Source organism: Peromyscus eremicus, chromosome 5 (genome assembly GCF_949786415.1).
Source record: "Peromyscus eremicus chromosome 5, PerEre_H2_v1, whole genome shotgun sequence".
NCBI lineage: Eukaryota > Metazoa > Chordata > Mammalia > Rodentia > Cricetidae > Peromyscus > Peromyscus eremicus.
The window spans coordinates 83,000,738-83,014,087 of record NC_081420.1 but is presented as its reverse complement, the minus strand read 5'-3'; the positions used below and the strand labels follow the sequence as shown (position 1 = coordinate 83,014,087).

General features: G+C 51.2%; 1 protein-coding gene across 2 annotated transcripts in view; it reads right to left on the bottom strand.

Moving 5' to 3' along the window:
- Egln1 (egl-9 family hypoxia inducible factor 1) overlaps positions 1 to 11,119 on the bottom strand; it is a 41,801-nt gene extending 30,682 nt beyond the window's left edge. The window contains exon 1 of one of the 2 annotated variants that reach the window (XR_009379401.1): positions 10,275 to 11,119. Coding sequence is in view for 1 of the 2 variants with exons in the window: in XM_059263805.1 (XP_059119788.1) it covers positions 10,275 to 11,099 (825 nt within the window). In the remaining variant the exon portion in view is untranslated. The remainder of the gene's footprint in view (positions 1 to 10,274) is intronic. The other variant, XM_059263805.1, reaches the window with a different exon arrangement.
- Between the last annotated feature and the right edge of the window lie 2,231 nt (positions 11,120 to 13,350).

Sequence of the window (13,350 nt, the reverse complement as noted above, 5' to 3'; positions counted from 1 at the left end):
CACCATAGTAGACAAGAAGGACTGTGTGTGTGTGTGTGTGTGTGTGTGTGTGTGTGTGTGTGTGCATGTGTGTGGTATATGCACATATTCAAGTGTGCACATGGCTGAGTGTGTACATGCAAAGGCCAGAGAGGAAGATGTCGGGTATCCTGCTGTCTCACCCTCCATCTTACTGCCTTGAAATGGGGTGTCTCATTGAACCAGGGGCTAGGCTGGCTAATTCTTCTGTCTCTGCCCCCACAGCATTAGGTTTATAGGTGTATGTGGCCACACTCGGCTTTTTACATGGGTGCCTGGGATTCAAACCCAGGTCTTCATGTCTGCACTCTTACCCACTGAGCCATCTCCAGCCCTGGAGTAGAGTGTTTTGTTGTTGTTGGTGGTGGTGGTTCTCAGAAAGATCAGTGGAGATCTGAATTAGTTTGGGGTCAGGGGAACCACACATATGTGAAGGAGACTTAGCCAGTCACTAAAGGAGGTGTATGGTCTAAACGGCTGAGGCAGAATCAGGATGGAGGCCCACCAGAGACTTGACTCGCTGGTATGCTGGGGAGTGAGTGGCAGCCGTGAGGAGATGGCACAGTTTTTACAACCCATAATAATCAATTCAAAGAATCCAATCACATCCTTCTGAGCATGTCCAACCTGTGGTCCACGGTCACATGCTCCAGGATACCCTTGCAATGCAGCCCGACATAAATGATAAACTTACTTCAAACTCAATGAGAGGTGTCCCCCTCCTCCACCGGGGGTGTGTGCACCCAACTGTGTGGTTCTCAGACACGAACTCTACAGACGACAATACCAATATCAAAGACTGAACACGGCTGCAAACACACCCGAAGCTTTTAAGTTAGGTTTTTATAAGTGTTGGCAATCATTTTCTTTTCGTGTATTACCTGTGGCAGAGTGCATGTATGTATCTGTATTCACCTGTGTATGGGCACACGTGTGTATTCACAGGTCTGAGGCAGGTGTCAGGAGTCTTCCTCCTTGCCCTTTCACCCTATCCTTTAGTGCAGCATCTCTCAGTCAAACCCAGAGCTCACCAATCAGCTAGTCTCTCCAGCCAGCTTACTTCTGGATCCCGTCTGTGCCTTCTGAGACTGGAATTACAGGCGGCTGCCATGCCTCATGACAATGACACAGGTTCCAGGTGGGAAAGCCTGTCCTTTCACTGGCAAGTAGTTCAACCACTGGCTGCTGCCTCCCCAGTCTTCAGTGTGGGGTTGACTTAGTAGTTCAACCACGGGGCTGCTGCCTCCCCAGTCTTCAGTGTGGGGTTGACTTAGTAGCTCAACCACTGGGCTGCTGCCTCCCCAGTCTTCAGTGTGGGGTTGACTTAGTAGCTCAACCACTGGGCTGCTGCCTCCCCAGTCTTCAGTGTGGGGTTGACTTAGTAGCTCAACCACTGGCTGCTTCCCCAGTTTTCAGTGTTGGGTCGATTTATGATAGGTTGTGCATGGCAAAGAAATCGTAAAACAAAACAAAACAAAACAAAAAACAGTAGTACGACATGGTATGAGGGACTGGATATAAAACAATTAAAATCTCAATGAGGGTGTCCAGGGCAAATTTCACACCTAACACTCACTGAGTCTTGTGATACAAGCAGCTGGGAACACTCATTTGATAAGACAAGGTGCTGTGCGCACAGGGCTTCCCACTGTGAGGGGTGTGTCATCAGTGATAGGAGCTGTCAGGGCCACAGCAGGACAAGAAGCAAGCCACAGGACATTACACCACCTCCACAAGGCAAGAGCTGGGGAAGCCACAGAGGGAAGAGACGAAGGAGGCCACGTAGAAAGCACGTGGCAGGGAATGAAATGTTCTTTTCAAAAGGCAGCAAGGGACAGAAAAGACTAGAAGGGAAAGATGTTATAAGAAAGGGTTGGTTAGGTCTAAGCCAGGTGGTGGTGGCGCACACCTTTAATCCCAGCACTCGGGAGGCGGAGGCAGGCGAATCTCTGTGAGTTCGAGGCCAGCCTGAGCTACACAGTGAGTTTCAGGAAAGGTGCAAAGGTACACAGAGAAACCCTGTCTCGAAAAACCAGAAAAAAAAAAAAGGGTTAGGGCTTTGGAATTCTCCCAGGCAGATATGAAACCGTGTTTGAACAGGAAAATGTAAGTGGTAATAAGGTGGATCTGTAGTCTAGGCTAGCCTTGAACTCACTACATGGCTGAGTATGACCTTGAACTCCTCATCTTCCTGCCTCCTCCTCCCAAGTGCTGGGATTACTGACATATTCACTACACTTGGTTTCTGTGGAGATGGAACTCCTGGCTTTGTGCATGCAAGGCAAGTACTCTGTCAAGTAAGCCACTCCAAACAGATTTTTTAACAAGTAAAACTGTAGAAAATGACAGAGGGAAAAGGGAGGCATGTGACTTTGAAACTCCAAAACTCCATGCTTTTCCCAAAATGACAGCTTCTTTGGGAAAACCGTTCCTAGCCTATGGATTGTCAGGGTTGCATGTATGTATGCTCCTGTATGTCCCAAAACAGCAAACTACCCAACCCTAGCTCAGAGCTTTCCCTCCAAAAGACAGGCCCAAGAGGCCGCACCTAGGGGCCCACACAGGGCAGGTATATATCCCATTGTATGTAGGCAGATGCTATATAAACATAGAAGTCATACACAGAACCGTTTAAACCTGTTCCTCCATCTACCCTAACTCCTATCTGCCCTTCCAGCCCTCACCCCTTCTAACACAGGGGAGATCAGTATGAATCACTCTGACTTTGCCAAGCTTTCCAAAAACGCAGGAAGGGCTGTCTCTCACCCCTATACAGTCAGTCAGTCAGTCATCAGTGTGGGAGACTGATCTAGGAGTCTGCAGATCCTCCCAGATGAAGCTGTGGCTGCTGCTGCAGGTGTGTATGAAGAAGCCAGGTGCTAGCATTCCACTGTCCTGGTCACACCCACTTCTGAGGTGCTGTAGTACTCCTAATGCACCTAGCAGGAAGGTGACACTTTCCATGTTACAGAACATGTCTAAAACCCTGAGCAACCAGGGACAGTACGAGTTCGAAACCAGCAACCCCAGAACCTGTGCTTGCTGAGGCCTGTGGTCATCCAGGCAAGAGCACAGACCAGAGAATAAAGGAGGGGCAGTTACGGTAGAGCACGCCTATAATCCCCCAGCACTCGGGAGGCTGAGGCAGGAGGAGCTATTGCTCAAGGCCCTATCTCTAAATAGAAAGAGAGACTAAATAGAGATGAACTGTGGACCATGACATATCATGGGCACACATCTAAAGGTGAACTATCATTAATTGTTACAGGGTAACTCAATTATAACAACAAAATGGGGTGCAGGGGAGGAAATGCCCCCCCATGATCAGTTAGGAAGATGGGGGCTTTAGACTCTTGAAAGCTTCTCTGTGGCTTTTTGGCTTGCCTCCTTTGTGGCCAGGAACCCAAGCCTTCCTCATAGTCAATGAAGAGCGGACCTGCCAGAAGCAGGGTGTGGGGCCGGGTGTCGGTCCTTCTCACACAGGCACAGCATGGAGCACCCAGGCCCTGGCCCAGGACATGTCAGCTGTATGAAAAGGCGAGAGGTCCAGTTTCAGCTAGGAAATGTGAAATGAAATAAACTGGTAGGGGAAGACTCCGGTGAGGCATCTGTTGGGTTTTTTGTTTCCTTTTAGAATGCAACAGGCCCCCAGACCTTCATAAGACTGCCACCATGTCAGAGGCACCTTCCGACCTGAAAACCCAGCACAGAGGGCCCAACACCTGCCACAAAGGGAACAAAGACAGAGTCCCTAAACGTACTAACCTCATGTTTTGGCTTCTGTAGATCCACTTCTTGCTAACTGAAGTGTGACAACCAGGATGTGGCTTGTTTGTGCGTAAGAGACAAAGAGCTGTAAGGCCTGTCAGGGCTGCGTGATTTGGGAGAATTCCTCGTGCAGCTGCTGGCTGGCAATAAAGACTTCCCTTTTGGCTTCGAGGGTGTCTGTGCGGTGGTCCTTGGCAGGCTGACCTTGCAAGAAGAACTGGGTGGCTGAAGCAGAGCCAAAGACAAGCTGAGGACAGTACTGTAAATGATCAGAACATCACCTGTGCAGATAGTTCCAAGCATGAAATGAGGACCTCGTAGAAAAGAAGATGGGGACAAGCACAGCTAAGCAAAGAAGCAAGAAGAACTGTCTAAGCCAGGCATGGTGGTAAATGCCTATAATCCCAGGAAGGAAGATCGGGAGTTCAAAGCCAGCCTGGGCTGCTTAGCAAGTTTGAGGCTAGTCTTGACTACACGAATCCCTGTCTCAGTGCTTTCTAGGCATCACAAGGAAGTTCAGTTCCCTGCACCAGAAAAGTATCTAAGAATCTGTTAGAATGAAAGGTCAAAAGTGAAAAATTAAATAAAACAACCAAGTTGATAACATCAACCCAAAGACACACATACAGAAAGCACAGGCTTCCAAGTCCTGCTAGAACAAGAGCCTGGTGGAGGAGAGGAAGAGAGACGGACAGACGGACGGCAGGAAAACAGGCCCACGAAGGGAGTGGGACGTCCTGCTCCAGGGACACAGCTCCAACAGCGACAGGACAGACAGGGTGGGAAAGGAGGTCAAACTAGAGTGTCAGACCAGCTGAAGCATTTGGAAAGAGCAAAGTGTTCAGTGTTCACATGTTCAGTACCCCCCAGAAACGGCAAAAACGGAGCACAATCAGTTCCTCAGGAAAGGGCCTACTGAGGAACAGAAGAGAGGGCTGAGGCCACCTCCACTGGCTTGTCACTAACAGTCCTTCCTTGAACAAGTCACTTAACCTCTCCAGAACTTATTTCCTATTTGGGGGGAGAAAAAAAGTGTGTGCATGCCTGTGTGTGAATATACACTCGTGTGTGCATGCGTGCGTGCGCCCGGCCAGGGGAGTGGTTGGGTCAAAAGAGACTCTAAGCCTCTTTTCTCCAGCTTACAAGAGGTGGAGAGAGAGGGAAAGCAGTAATCTCTTAATGAAAGAGTTGGGGCTAGATCTCTGAGTCCAAGAGGCCAGCCTGGTCTACAAAGCAAGTTCCAGGCCAGTCAGGGTTCCATAGTGAGACTGTGTCTCAAATAAACTAAGAAAAGAAAGAATCAGAAAACTGGTGTTTTTTTTTTTTTTTTTTTAACATGGGAAGAGTAATAGTTAATAATAGTTCGGCCTACTGCTTTCCAGAAAAGGTGCATTGCTTGTGTGCAGGTTACACAGATTCCTCACAGCAAGTGTGAGAGGCAGGCAGTACTGTGAATACCAACTGAAGCTCACAGACACTGAGCCACTAGCCCAAAAGCACAGCCAATCATGGGGTCCCAGCAGCAGACCTAGCATCTCACCCAGATCCAGCAAGGACACAAGACCCACATGCCTTCCTTCCTTCCTCAGTCATGCTACAGGTGTTTTTGTGAAACAAGGTCTCACTCTGTGATCCTGGTTGGCCTGGAACTCCCTTTATAGACCAAGATGGTTTCAAACTCACAGAGATCCTCTGGCCTCTGCCTCCCAAGTGCTGGATTTAAAGATGTGCACCATCACACCTGGCCTCACAGTAACCTCTTAACCTCTAAGGAACATCTGCTCAGCTGCCAGGGACCAGCTGATGCAGCTATCAACCACTGGCAGGCTGCTCCCATTTCTATGTCCAAGGTTCCAGGACAGCAGTTCTCAACCTGGGCGTCACATGTCAGATATCCTGCATATCAGATATTTACATTATGATTCATAACAGCAGCAAAATTAGAGTCATGAAGTAACAACAAAATAATTTTATGGCTTGTGGAGGAGGAACTCACCACAACGTGAGGAACATATTAAAGGGTCGCAGCAGTGGGTAGGTTGAAAATCGCTGTTCCAGGAGGAAAGTGAGGCAGGCAAAAGTAGTGAGGGACGGAAGCTGTCTGGTTCTGTTCTTTTTAGGCTTATGAACAGGAGATTTGCTTCTCACAGGTCAGGAGGCTTTAGTCTGAATCCAGTGCAGCACAGTCCCGGGCTGCCTCTGCCTCTCACTGCAGGGTTTTATCATCTAAGAGGATTGCCACCTCTCTCTATGGCAGCCGCAATAAAGCAGCAGGATCGTCCTCATCCTATTCTTTGCTCTCAAAGCCCTCCAGAGCTGACTAATTAACTGCAGCACTAGAAAAATCTGAGTAGTATAAGGTGCTTGTTTCTCTCATCCCATTACTCATTATCTCTCTCTCCTTTGCAGTGCTGGGGACTGAACCCGGGTGCCTTCACACACCAGGCATGTGCTCCACCGCTGATCTGTATCCCCGACATCTTTTCCTTATATATGTTCTTAAATGAACACAGGAAATTTGGAATTAAATTTAAAAACATTATACATGTTGTAATTCTAGTAATTCCACTTTTTAGTGGTTTGTTTTGTGTTTTTTTGGACACAGGTTATCTCTGTGCAACTCAGGCTCAGACTCACTATTCTCCTGCCTCAGCCTTTTTTTTGAGACAAAGTCTCACTACGTAGCCCTGGCGGGCCTTGAACTCAGAAATATACCTGTCTCTGCCTTCCAAGTGCTGGGATTAAAGGCATGCACCACCACACCTGGTGTTGCAATAATTTTAATGAGAACATTCTCCTTCAGAAAAAACGGCAGCAGATGAATACAATGCTCTCCAGGTCCCATTCCTCTACACCACCTCTCTCTACCCAGTTAAAGCGCCTGTGGCTTCTGAGAGCGCTCAGACATTGCTCTGTACAAGGGGAAGACTGTGGCTCCTTGCTGCTGACGTCACCATGAGCCTTCCTGATGGAAGGAAGGATGTGAGAAAGGGTAAGAGGTTAAAGGGAAGCTGAAGGGCGAGAAAAGGGCGAGGATCCCAGAGAGAGCAGAGACGAGAGCTGGGTTACATCAGTGGCGACAATCACGTTTCTGGTTTTCTCCTGTATTACTTCATCTTCCCTTGGGGGTTCCTCTTTTCAAGTGGGTGGCTAAGCAGTGGCCAGATGCGCATGTCTGAGGCAGACACTGGAGAAGTCAACTGACATACATGTACATGATGTAAGTGACAGAGAACTCAGAGCTTAGTAGGAAGACCTGACTTAAATACTGGTATCTGGGAGTTGGAGAGATGGCTCAGTGATTAACAGTACTCACTGGCCGCTCTTCTAGAGGACCCAGGTCAAATCCCAGCACAGTGGCTAACAACTGTCTGTAACTCCAGTTCTAAGGGATCCAAGGCCCTCTTCTGGCCTCTGTTCATAAGTGGTGCACAGACAAACACACATGCAGGCAAAACACTCATACACATCAAAGAAATAAATAACCAGGTGGTGGTGGTGGTGGTGGTGGTGGTGGTGGTGGTGGCGGCGGCGGCGGCGGCGGCGGCGGCGGCGGCGGCGGCGCACGCCTTTAATCCCAGCATTTGGGAGGCAGAGGCAGGCGGATCTCCATGAGTTCGAGGCCAGCCTGGTCTACAAAGCGAGTTCCAGGACAGCCACGGCTATACAGAGAAACCCTATCTTGAGAAACTAAACAACAACAACAATAATAATAATCCTAGTATCTTACAGGACTTCCAGTAAGAGAAGGATATTCCCTCAACCTCACTCATCTAACCTAGGGGTGGGGACCAGGCACTGACAACCTGCTACTGCTTCAAAAGCCAAAGTGAGAAACACACTGAAGGGAAGCTTAACACCGCTCTCACAGTACAAACACAAAGACATTCCCGAAGGCAATCAAATATTACAGCCTCCTTCTGACAACCTCTACGAGACAGACTTAAAAGTTACACTCTTAAAAGTGTTATACTCTCAAGTCTGTCTCGTAGGGGTTGTCAGAAGGAGGCTAAACACACAGCCACTTTTAAGTATATGAAGTAAACACTGAATAGTCAAAAGCTTACATAGCCGGACCCAGAGTGCCATGACGTACTCCCTCACCATCAACAGAAATGTCACCTATCAGAACTGGAGTTGCAGCCATATGCTCAGTGAGGAAACACCTTCTCACCTGATGTCTCATACATCCAGTACAGCAGGAAAACATACACCCCAAGTCTAGCTTGAACCTGAGCCAGGTCTGCCTGAGTGGTGGGCCCTGGTCTGGCATGAGCTGACCTTTACCCCAAATCTAAGTCAGGGATGCTACTCATTGCCCAACACTGCCATCACTGTGACAGTCCTGTGCAGAGACTAGTCTGCAGCCTGACGCAGCCGACTTGCTGAGTATTTGGGAGGAGTGTACAATTGGTGTCTGCATGCTCAAAAGCAGTGTTTTTGTTTTTTTAAAGAAATACTTAAGTTATATATTCAAACATAATTGCCCAATTTTTTTAGCCAAAAAGTTCAATAAGGGGCTAGTGTGATGGCTCAGCAGGTACAGGTACTTGTGCCAAGTCTGATAACAGAAGTTCCATCCCCAGGACCCACTTGGTAGAAGGAGAATCAATTCCAGAAAGCTGTCCTCTAACCTACGCACACAATAAGTAATAAATGTACTTTTTAAAATGTGAGGGTCAACGAAAGAAGTCCTTAAGACCATTCATAGACCCTGAACCCATATCCCTGCAATGAATGAGAAGCGTAAGCTCAAAGTCAGAGTGTAAACCCCGTCCTCCCTGCTACCAGGTATCGATCGTCCTTGTGCGCGTGGCGAGACCTCCAGTCAAGTGACTTAAATCAGCACCGTTTCCTTCGGCCACTTCAGCCCATGAGGAAAGAGGTGTCTATTTCCCAACAGCTTCCCAGGAGAGCCGCTGCCCTCAGCCAGGCTGTCTGTTGGCTCTTCCCTACGAACAGGCTTGGTGTTTCCTCACCTAAGGCAAGCAGATCCAGAGAGACCGAGGAAACCACCGTCCTTGCGCCTCTCACTAAGACTTATTGCAGACTGTCCCCCCAACAGTAGCTCTTTCTTGGAGTGACAGGGATATTCAGATGGGGCCCAGGACAGCCTTTGTCTTTAAATATAAGTGAAAATCTCACAGAAACCCCAAACTGAGATCCAATCAGACGTCCACCTTCTTCCCAGTTTTATTTTACTGGACTTTCAGAGACAGAGCTCCCGTACCCCAGGATGGCCTGGAACTGGAGATGTAGCAGAGATAACCATAAAGTTCTGATCTTTCTGCCTTCAACTGCAGAGAACTGGGATCACAGCAGTGCAGCATGGTTTGCATGTTGCTGGGGACCAAACTCGGGGTTCTCTGCATGCTAGACAAACACTCTATCAACTGACCTACATCCCCAGCATGAAGCTTAATTTTAGGCAACTTTTTCTTGAGCTCACTTGATATTAAGACAGGTGCCCTCATCCAGTATGGAGCTAGAAAGCTGTAAATTGCCTTCTCGTTATATTTATTGTATTTTTCCCTCCCAAACACGCTCAGTCTGACAGTCCCATATGGCTGTCAGCATAGTTCGAAACCTATACAAGGAGTAATTACTAGGAAGAGGCTGTGTGTACAAATTTGTGTGTCGGGGTTTTCCAAAACCTCTCAAAACTCTAACTGGAGTGGGAGGGTGGATCAGGTTGGCCCTGGCGGGTAAATCAAAGAAAAGATTCAGATTTGAGAAGGAAAAGTGGAGAGCCGCTGTCTGCCACAGGAGGGAGGGAGGAGCAGACTGGAAGGAACTGCCACAGTAAGAAAGAAAAAAAAAAAAAAATCCTACCAAACCTAAGGTTAAAAGGAGCCCTCCGACCTCCAACTCCGCGTGGGTTTTGTTTAAGGAAAAAAAAAAAAAAACCAGGAAGCCACAAAAACAGCTCTTTTTCAAGAGAAGGATCACGTTAACAAAGCGAATAGAGGAAACCTGTGCTCTGAGTGTAACCTACCTACTATGAGCCCTGGGAACGGAAACCCCTCTTTCCCGGTTTGGTAGTGGGTTTCAAAACAGTAGGGACAGCCAGCAAGATAAAGCTACAAGGGGGAGGGGGAGCGGGCCGTCAAGCTTTTCCTGAATACAGGGAGTCTTCCGACCACAGGACAGGCTTTTAAATGGGCCTTTCTCGGGGCAGCTGACAAAACTCGCAGCTAAACACACGCAGTGTCTGGCTCTCAATGAGAGCCCGGTGTGCGCTGAAAACCGCGGGGCTTTCAACTAGCTCAGGCACGCAGGCAAGATGCACCACCCACACCCGATGTAGCCGGTACCCCAATGCCCCCCATTAGTGACCAGGGCTCCAGCAGTTTCTGAACTGTGGCGAAGAGTATACTACAGGGACAAAAGAAACCACGCTAACGCGGAGCGCCCGCCCCAGGTCTGTGGGGGCGAAGGGGTGGTCCTCACAGACCCTCCTCCTTCGGGCGCGAGCCCCAGCCACTTACTTTCGTTCGACCGTTTATCCTGTAGTTGCCCAGCTTCCCGCTGCAGTGGCGGATCAGGTCGTCCATGCTGCTCATGAGCAGGCCGATGGTCTCGCAGCCGGGCTCCTTGCCCTCGATCCAGGTGATCTGGTCCCCCCGGATGTCCTTGGAAGAGTCACTCTTCTGGCTGACCAGCTGCCCGTCCGTGAACTTGCCGGTGTCGTGGAGGGCGCGCACCTCGTCGCCGATCTGCTGCCCGGTCTCCTTGCCCAGGAAGTCGTCCACTACACAGATACCGTGCTTGTTCATGCACGGCACGATGTACTCCAGCGCCAGCTTCAGCGCCGGCAGCGGCTTGGTCTGCCCGTTGGGCCGCAGCCCACCGCTGGGACTCAGCGCCTCCCCGGGGCCGCCGCCTGCTGGGCACAGGCTGGCACGCTCCGGGCCCGGAGACCTGCTAGCCGGAGGATCCTCGGAGCTGGGCTCTGCCGGGCCAGGACCACTCCGGGCCTGTGCTGCGTCCTCAGGGCCCGGGGCGCTCGAGGCCGCCGCGCTGTCCCCGCGCCGGGCCGCCCCGCCGGCGCGCGCGGCTCCGGGGGCCCCACCACCGGGCGGGGGCGCGACGCGGGGCTGCGCCGGCGCGGGCTGCGCGCGGGGGGCCTCGCCGCCCTGGCACACTAGCTTGTGCTTCTTCCAGTCCTGGCGCTGGTGTTCCTTACAGCAGTAGAAGGAGTTGCGGCAGCGGCCACAGCGCAGCAGGTTCTCCATCTTCCCGCACAGCTCACAATACTGCCGGTCGCGCTCGCTAGCGCTCAGCACGCCGGGCCCGCCGCTGTCACTGGCCATGGCCGCGTCAGGGCGGGCCGCGGGCCGGGAGCGGGGCGGCGGCGGGGCCGTCGGGGCGCCCACCCGGGGCCGCCGCCCGCTGAGGGAGGCCGCGCGCTCCCTGGCCTCGCCTGCCTCGCCCGGGGCCGCCTAGCGCCGCATCGCGCCGGAGAGAGCGCGGCCTGCGCGGCGCTCGGCGCCCTGGGCGGGCGGGCCCAGCCGGCTGCGTCGGGGCGGGCAGGCAGGGCGCGGGCCTGCGGGCGCCACTCGCTCCGCGCGCGCTGCACGTACACCACGGCCCCGGCGACCCGGCGCGCGGGCGGAGAGGGCGGGGGCTGCGCGCACGCGGCGGGCCGGGCCTAGCGGGCGGGCGCGCCGCTTCCTCCGCCCTCCCCTCCGCCTCGCGGCTCCGCCCGGGGCGCGCGTGGCCGCCTGCGCGCACGCGCACGCGCGCGCCTCCACCTGCCTGTCGGGGACCCGCGGGCAGCGCTCCGGGACTGCTGCGCGGCGGCCTTGGCCACCTTGGTATTGCAGAGGAGGAAACGGAAGCTCAGACCTCCCGCCGGGCCGCTCCGTGCTCCCGGCAGGCTACGGCGCGCTCCCGGTCTGCAGCTCCCCGGAGGCCGCAGAGGGCACAACAAAGCCCCCCCCCCCCCCCCTGCGCCCTCCCCGGCAGCCCGCTTAGGGACCAACTACTGAAACCCCCGGGCCAGGTTCTGGTTTTGCTTTGTTTGGTTTTGGTTTTCTGGCGTCCTTAAACTCTGAGATTTTTCCCGGTTCCGGTTCGAGACCTCCCGGGTTAAGTAAGGTAATCAGGGCTCGGTTCCAGATCCGCATTCAGGCCTGAAGCTCTCAAGAACGTTATTACATGAACGACTCTGTACACGATCTTAAAATCTCGCATTAGAATCTGCAATAGTGTCTGTATTACGAGGATTAATACGGTCTTTGTTGTTTTGAGATGCAGCCCCCATAGCCCGCAAACATGACTCTCCTGCCTCACCTGCCACAATGGTAAAGTGATTAGCATCAGCCCCAGCTCAGTATCTTGATTTTTGTTTGTCCACAGTGTTGGGAATTGAGATGAACACACTTGTTTGTGTTTGTTTTTATGAAATCTTAAAACCTCCCTGAACCTGGCGTGGTGGCGAACGCCTTTAATGCCAGCACTCAGAGGCAAGCGGATCACTGAGTTTGAGGCCATTCTGGTCTACATAGCCATTTCCAGGACAGAGAGACCCACTCTCAAACAGGTACAAACATACACAACAAGCCAGACCTTTTTGTTTCCTCCTGTCATTTGTAGGAGGAGTAAAGGGTGGAGCTGGGGCAAGGAGACTGGCCTTTATTTAGAGCACTGGGGAGGGGGAAGTAAGATCTCTGACAGTTCAGGACCAACCTGCTCTGCACGGTAAGTTTCACATCAGCCAGGGCTGCAGAGTTGGGCACAGTCACCCTGCCCCCCAAACAGTCAGCAGGACTATCATCGCTGGCGCAAGCATTTGTCGTAGTGTACTCAGGGCATATATTTGACTGTGCATAAATTAATGTAAACACAAAAGGAGGTCTAGGGGTGTGGCTCAGCGAGCCCCTTGTTACATGCCTAGGACCTGGGTTTGATCCCCAAGAACTTCTTCCCCCCAAAAGTAAGTAAATCCCAGTAGAATCAAAGAGTTCTTCGGCCCCCTTTTGCTATAGTAGGCACACATTTTAACTTCAAAAGAGTAGGAATGTTCTTAGCAGGCAACAACAAACGGGGTATTTGTTACAAGTCTTATAAATTTACGTATTTGTAGGTATTAAAGTTACCCCCCTAGTCCAACAATTTTATTTTTTACAGTTTATTTGTTTAGTGTATATATGTACGTATGTGGGTGTGTACAGTCCACAATGTGTCTGGAGGTCAGAGGACAACTTTCAGGAGTAAGTTCTCTTATTCCATCTTGTGTGTTTCTAGGATCAGACTCAGGCTGTCAGTTGTGGCTGCAAGTACCTTTTCCTGCTGAGCCGCTGGCCCTGACAGGGTCTTAGAAGGTTACCATTATTGGGTTCCTGGTATGCCAGTGTTTGCCTCTCTACATGTCCTTCTGTTTTTATTTAATTCTACTTAAAGACGGCAGATTCAGAATCTCAGTTACAGAGTCAGGCAAGGCTTTTGTGTGGTGGCACCAGCCTGAAATCTCAATCTGTGTGAAACAAGTTTTAGACCCGCATATCTCAAAAGGCAAACATTCCAGAAGAAAGTCTGTTAACTTTTTGTTGCAATTAAGCA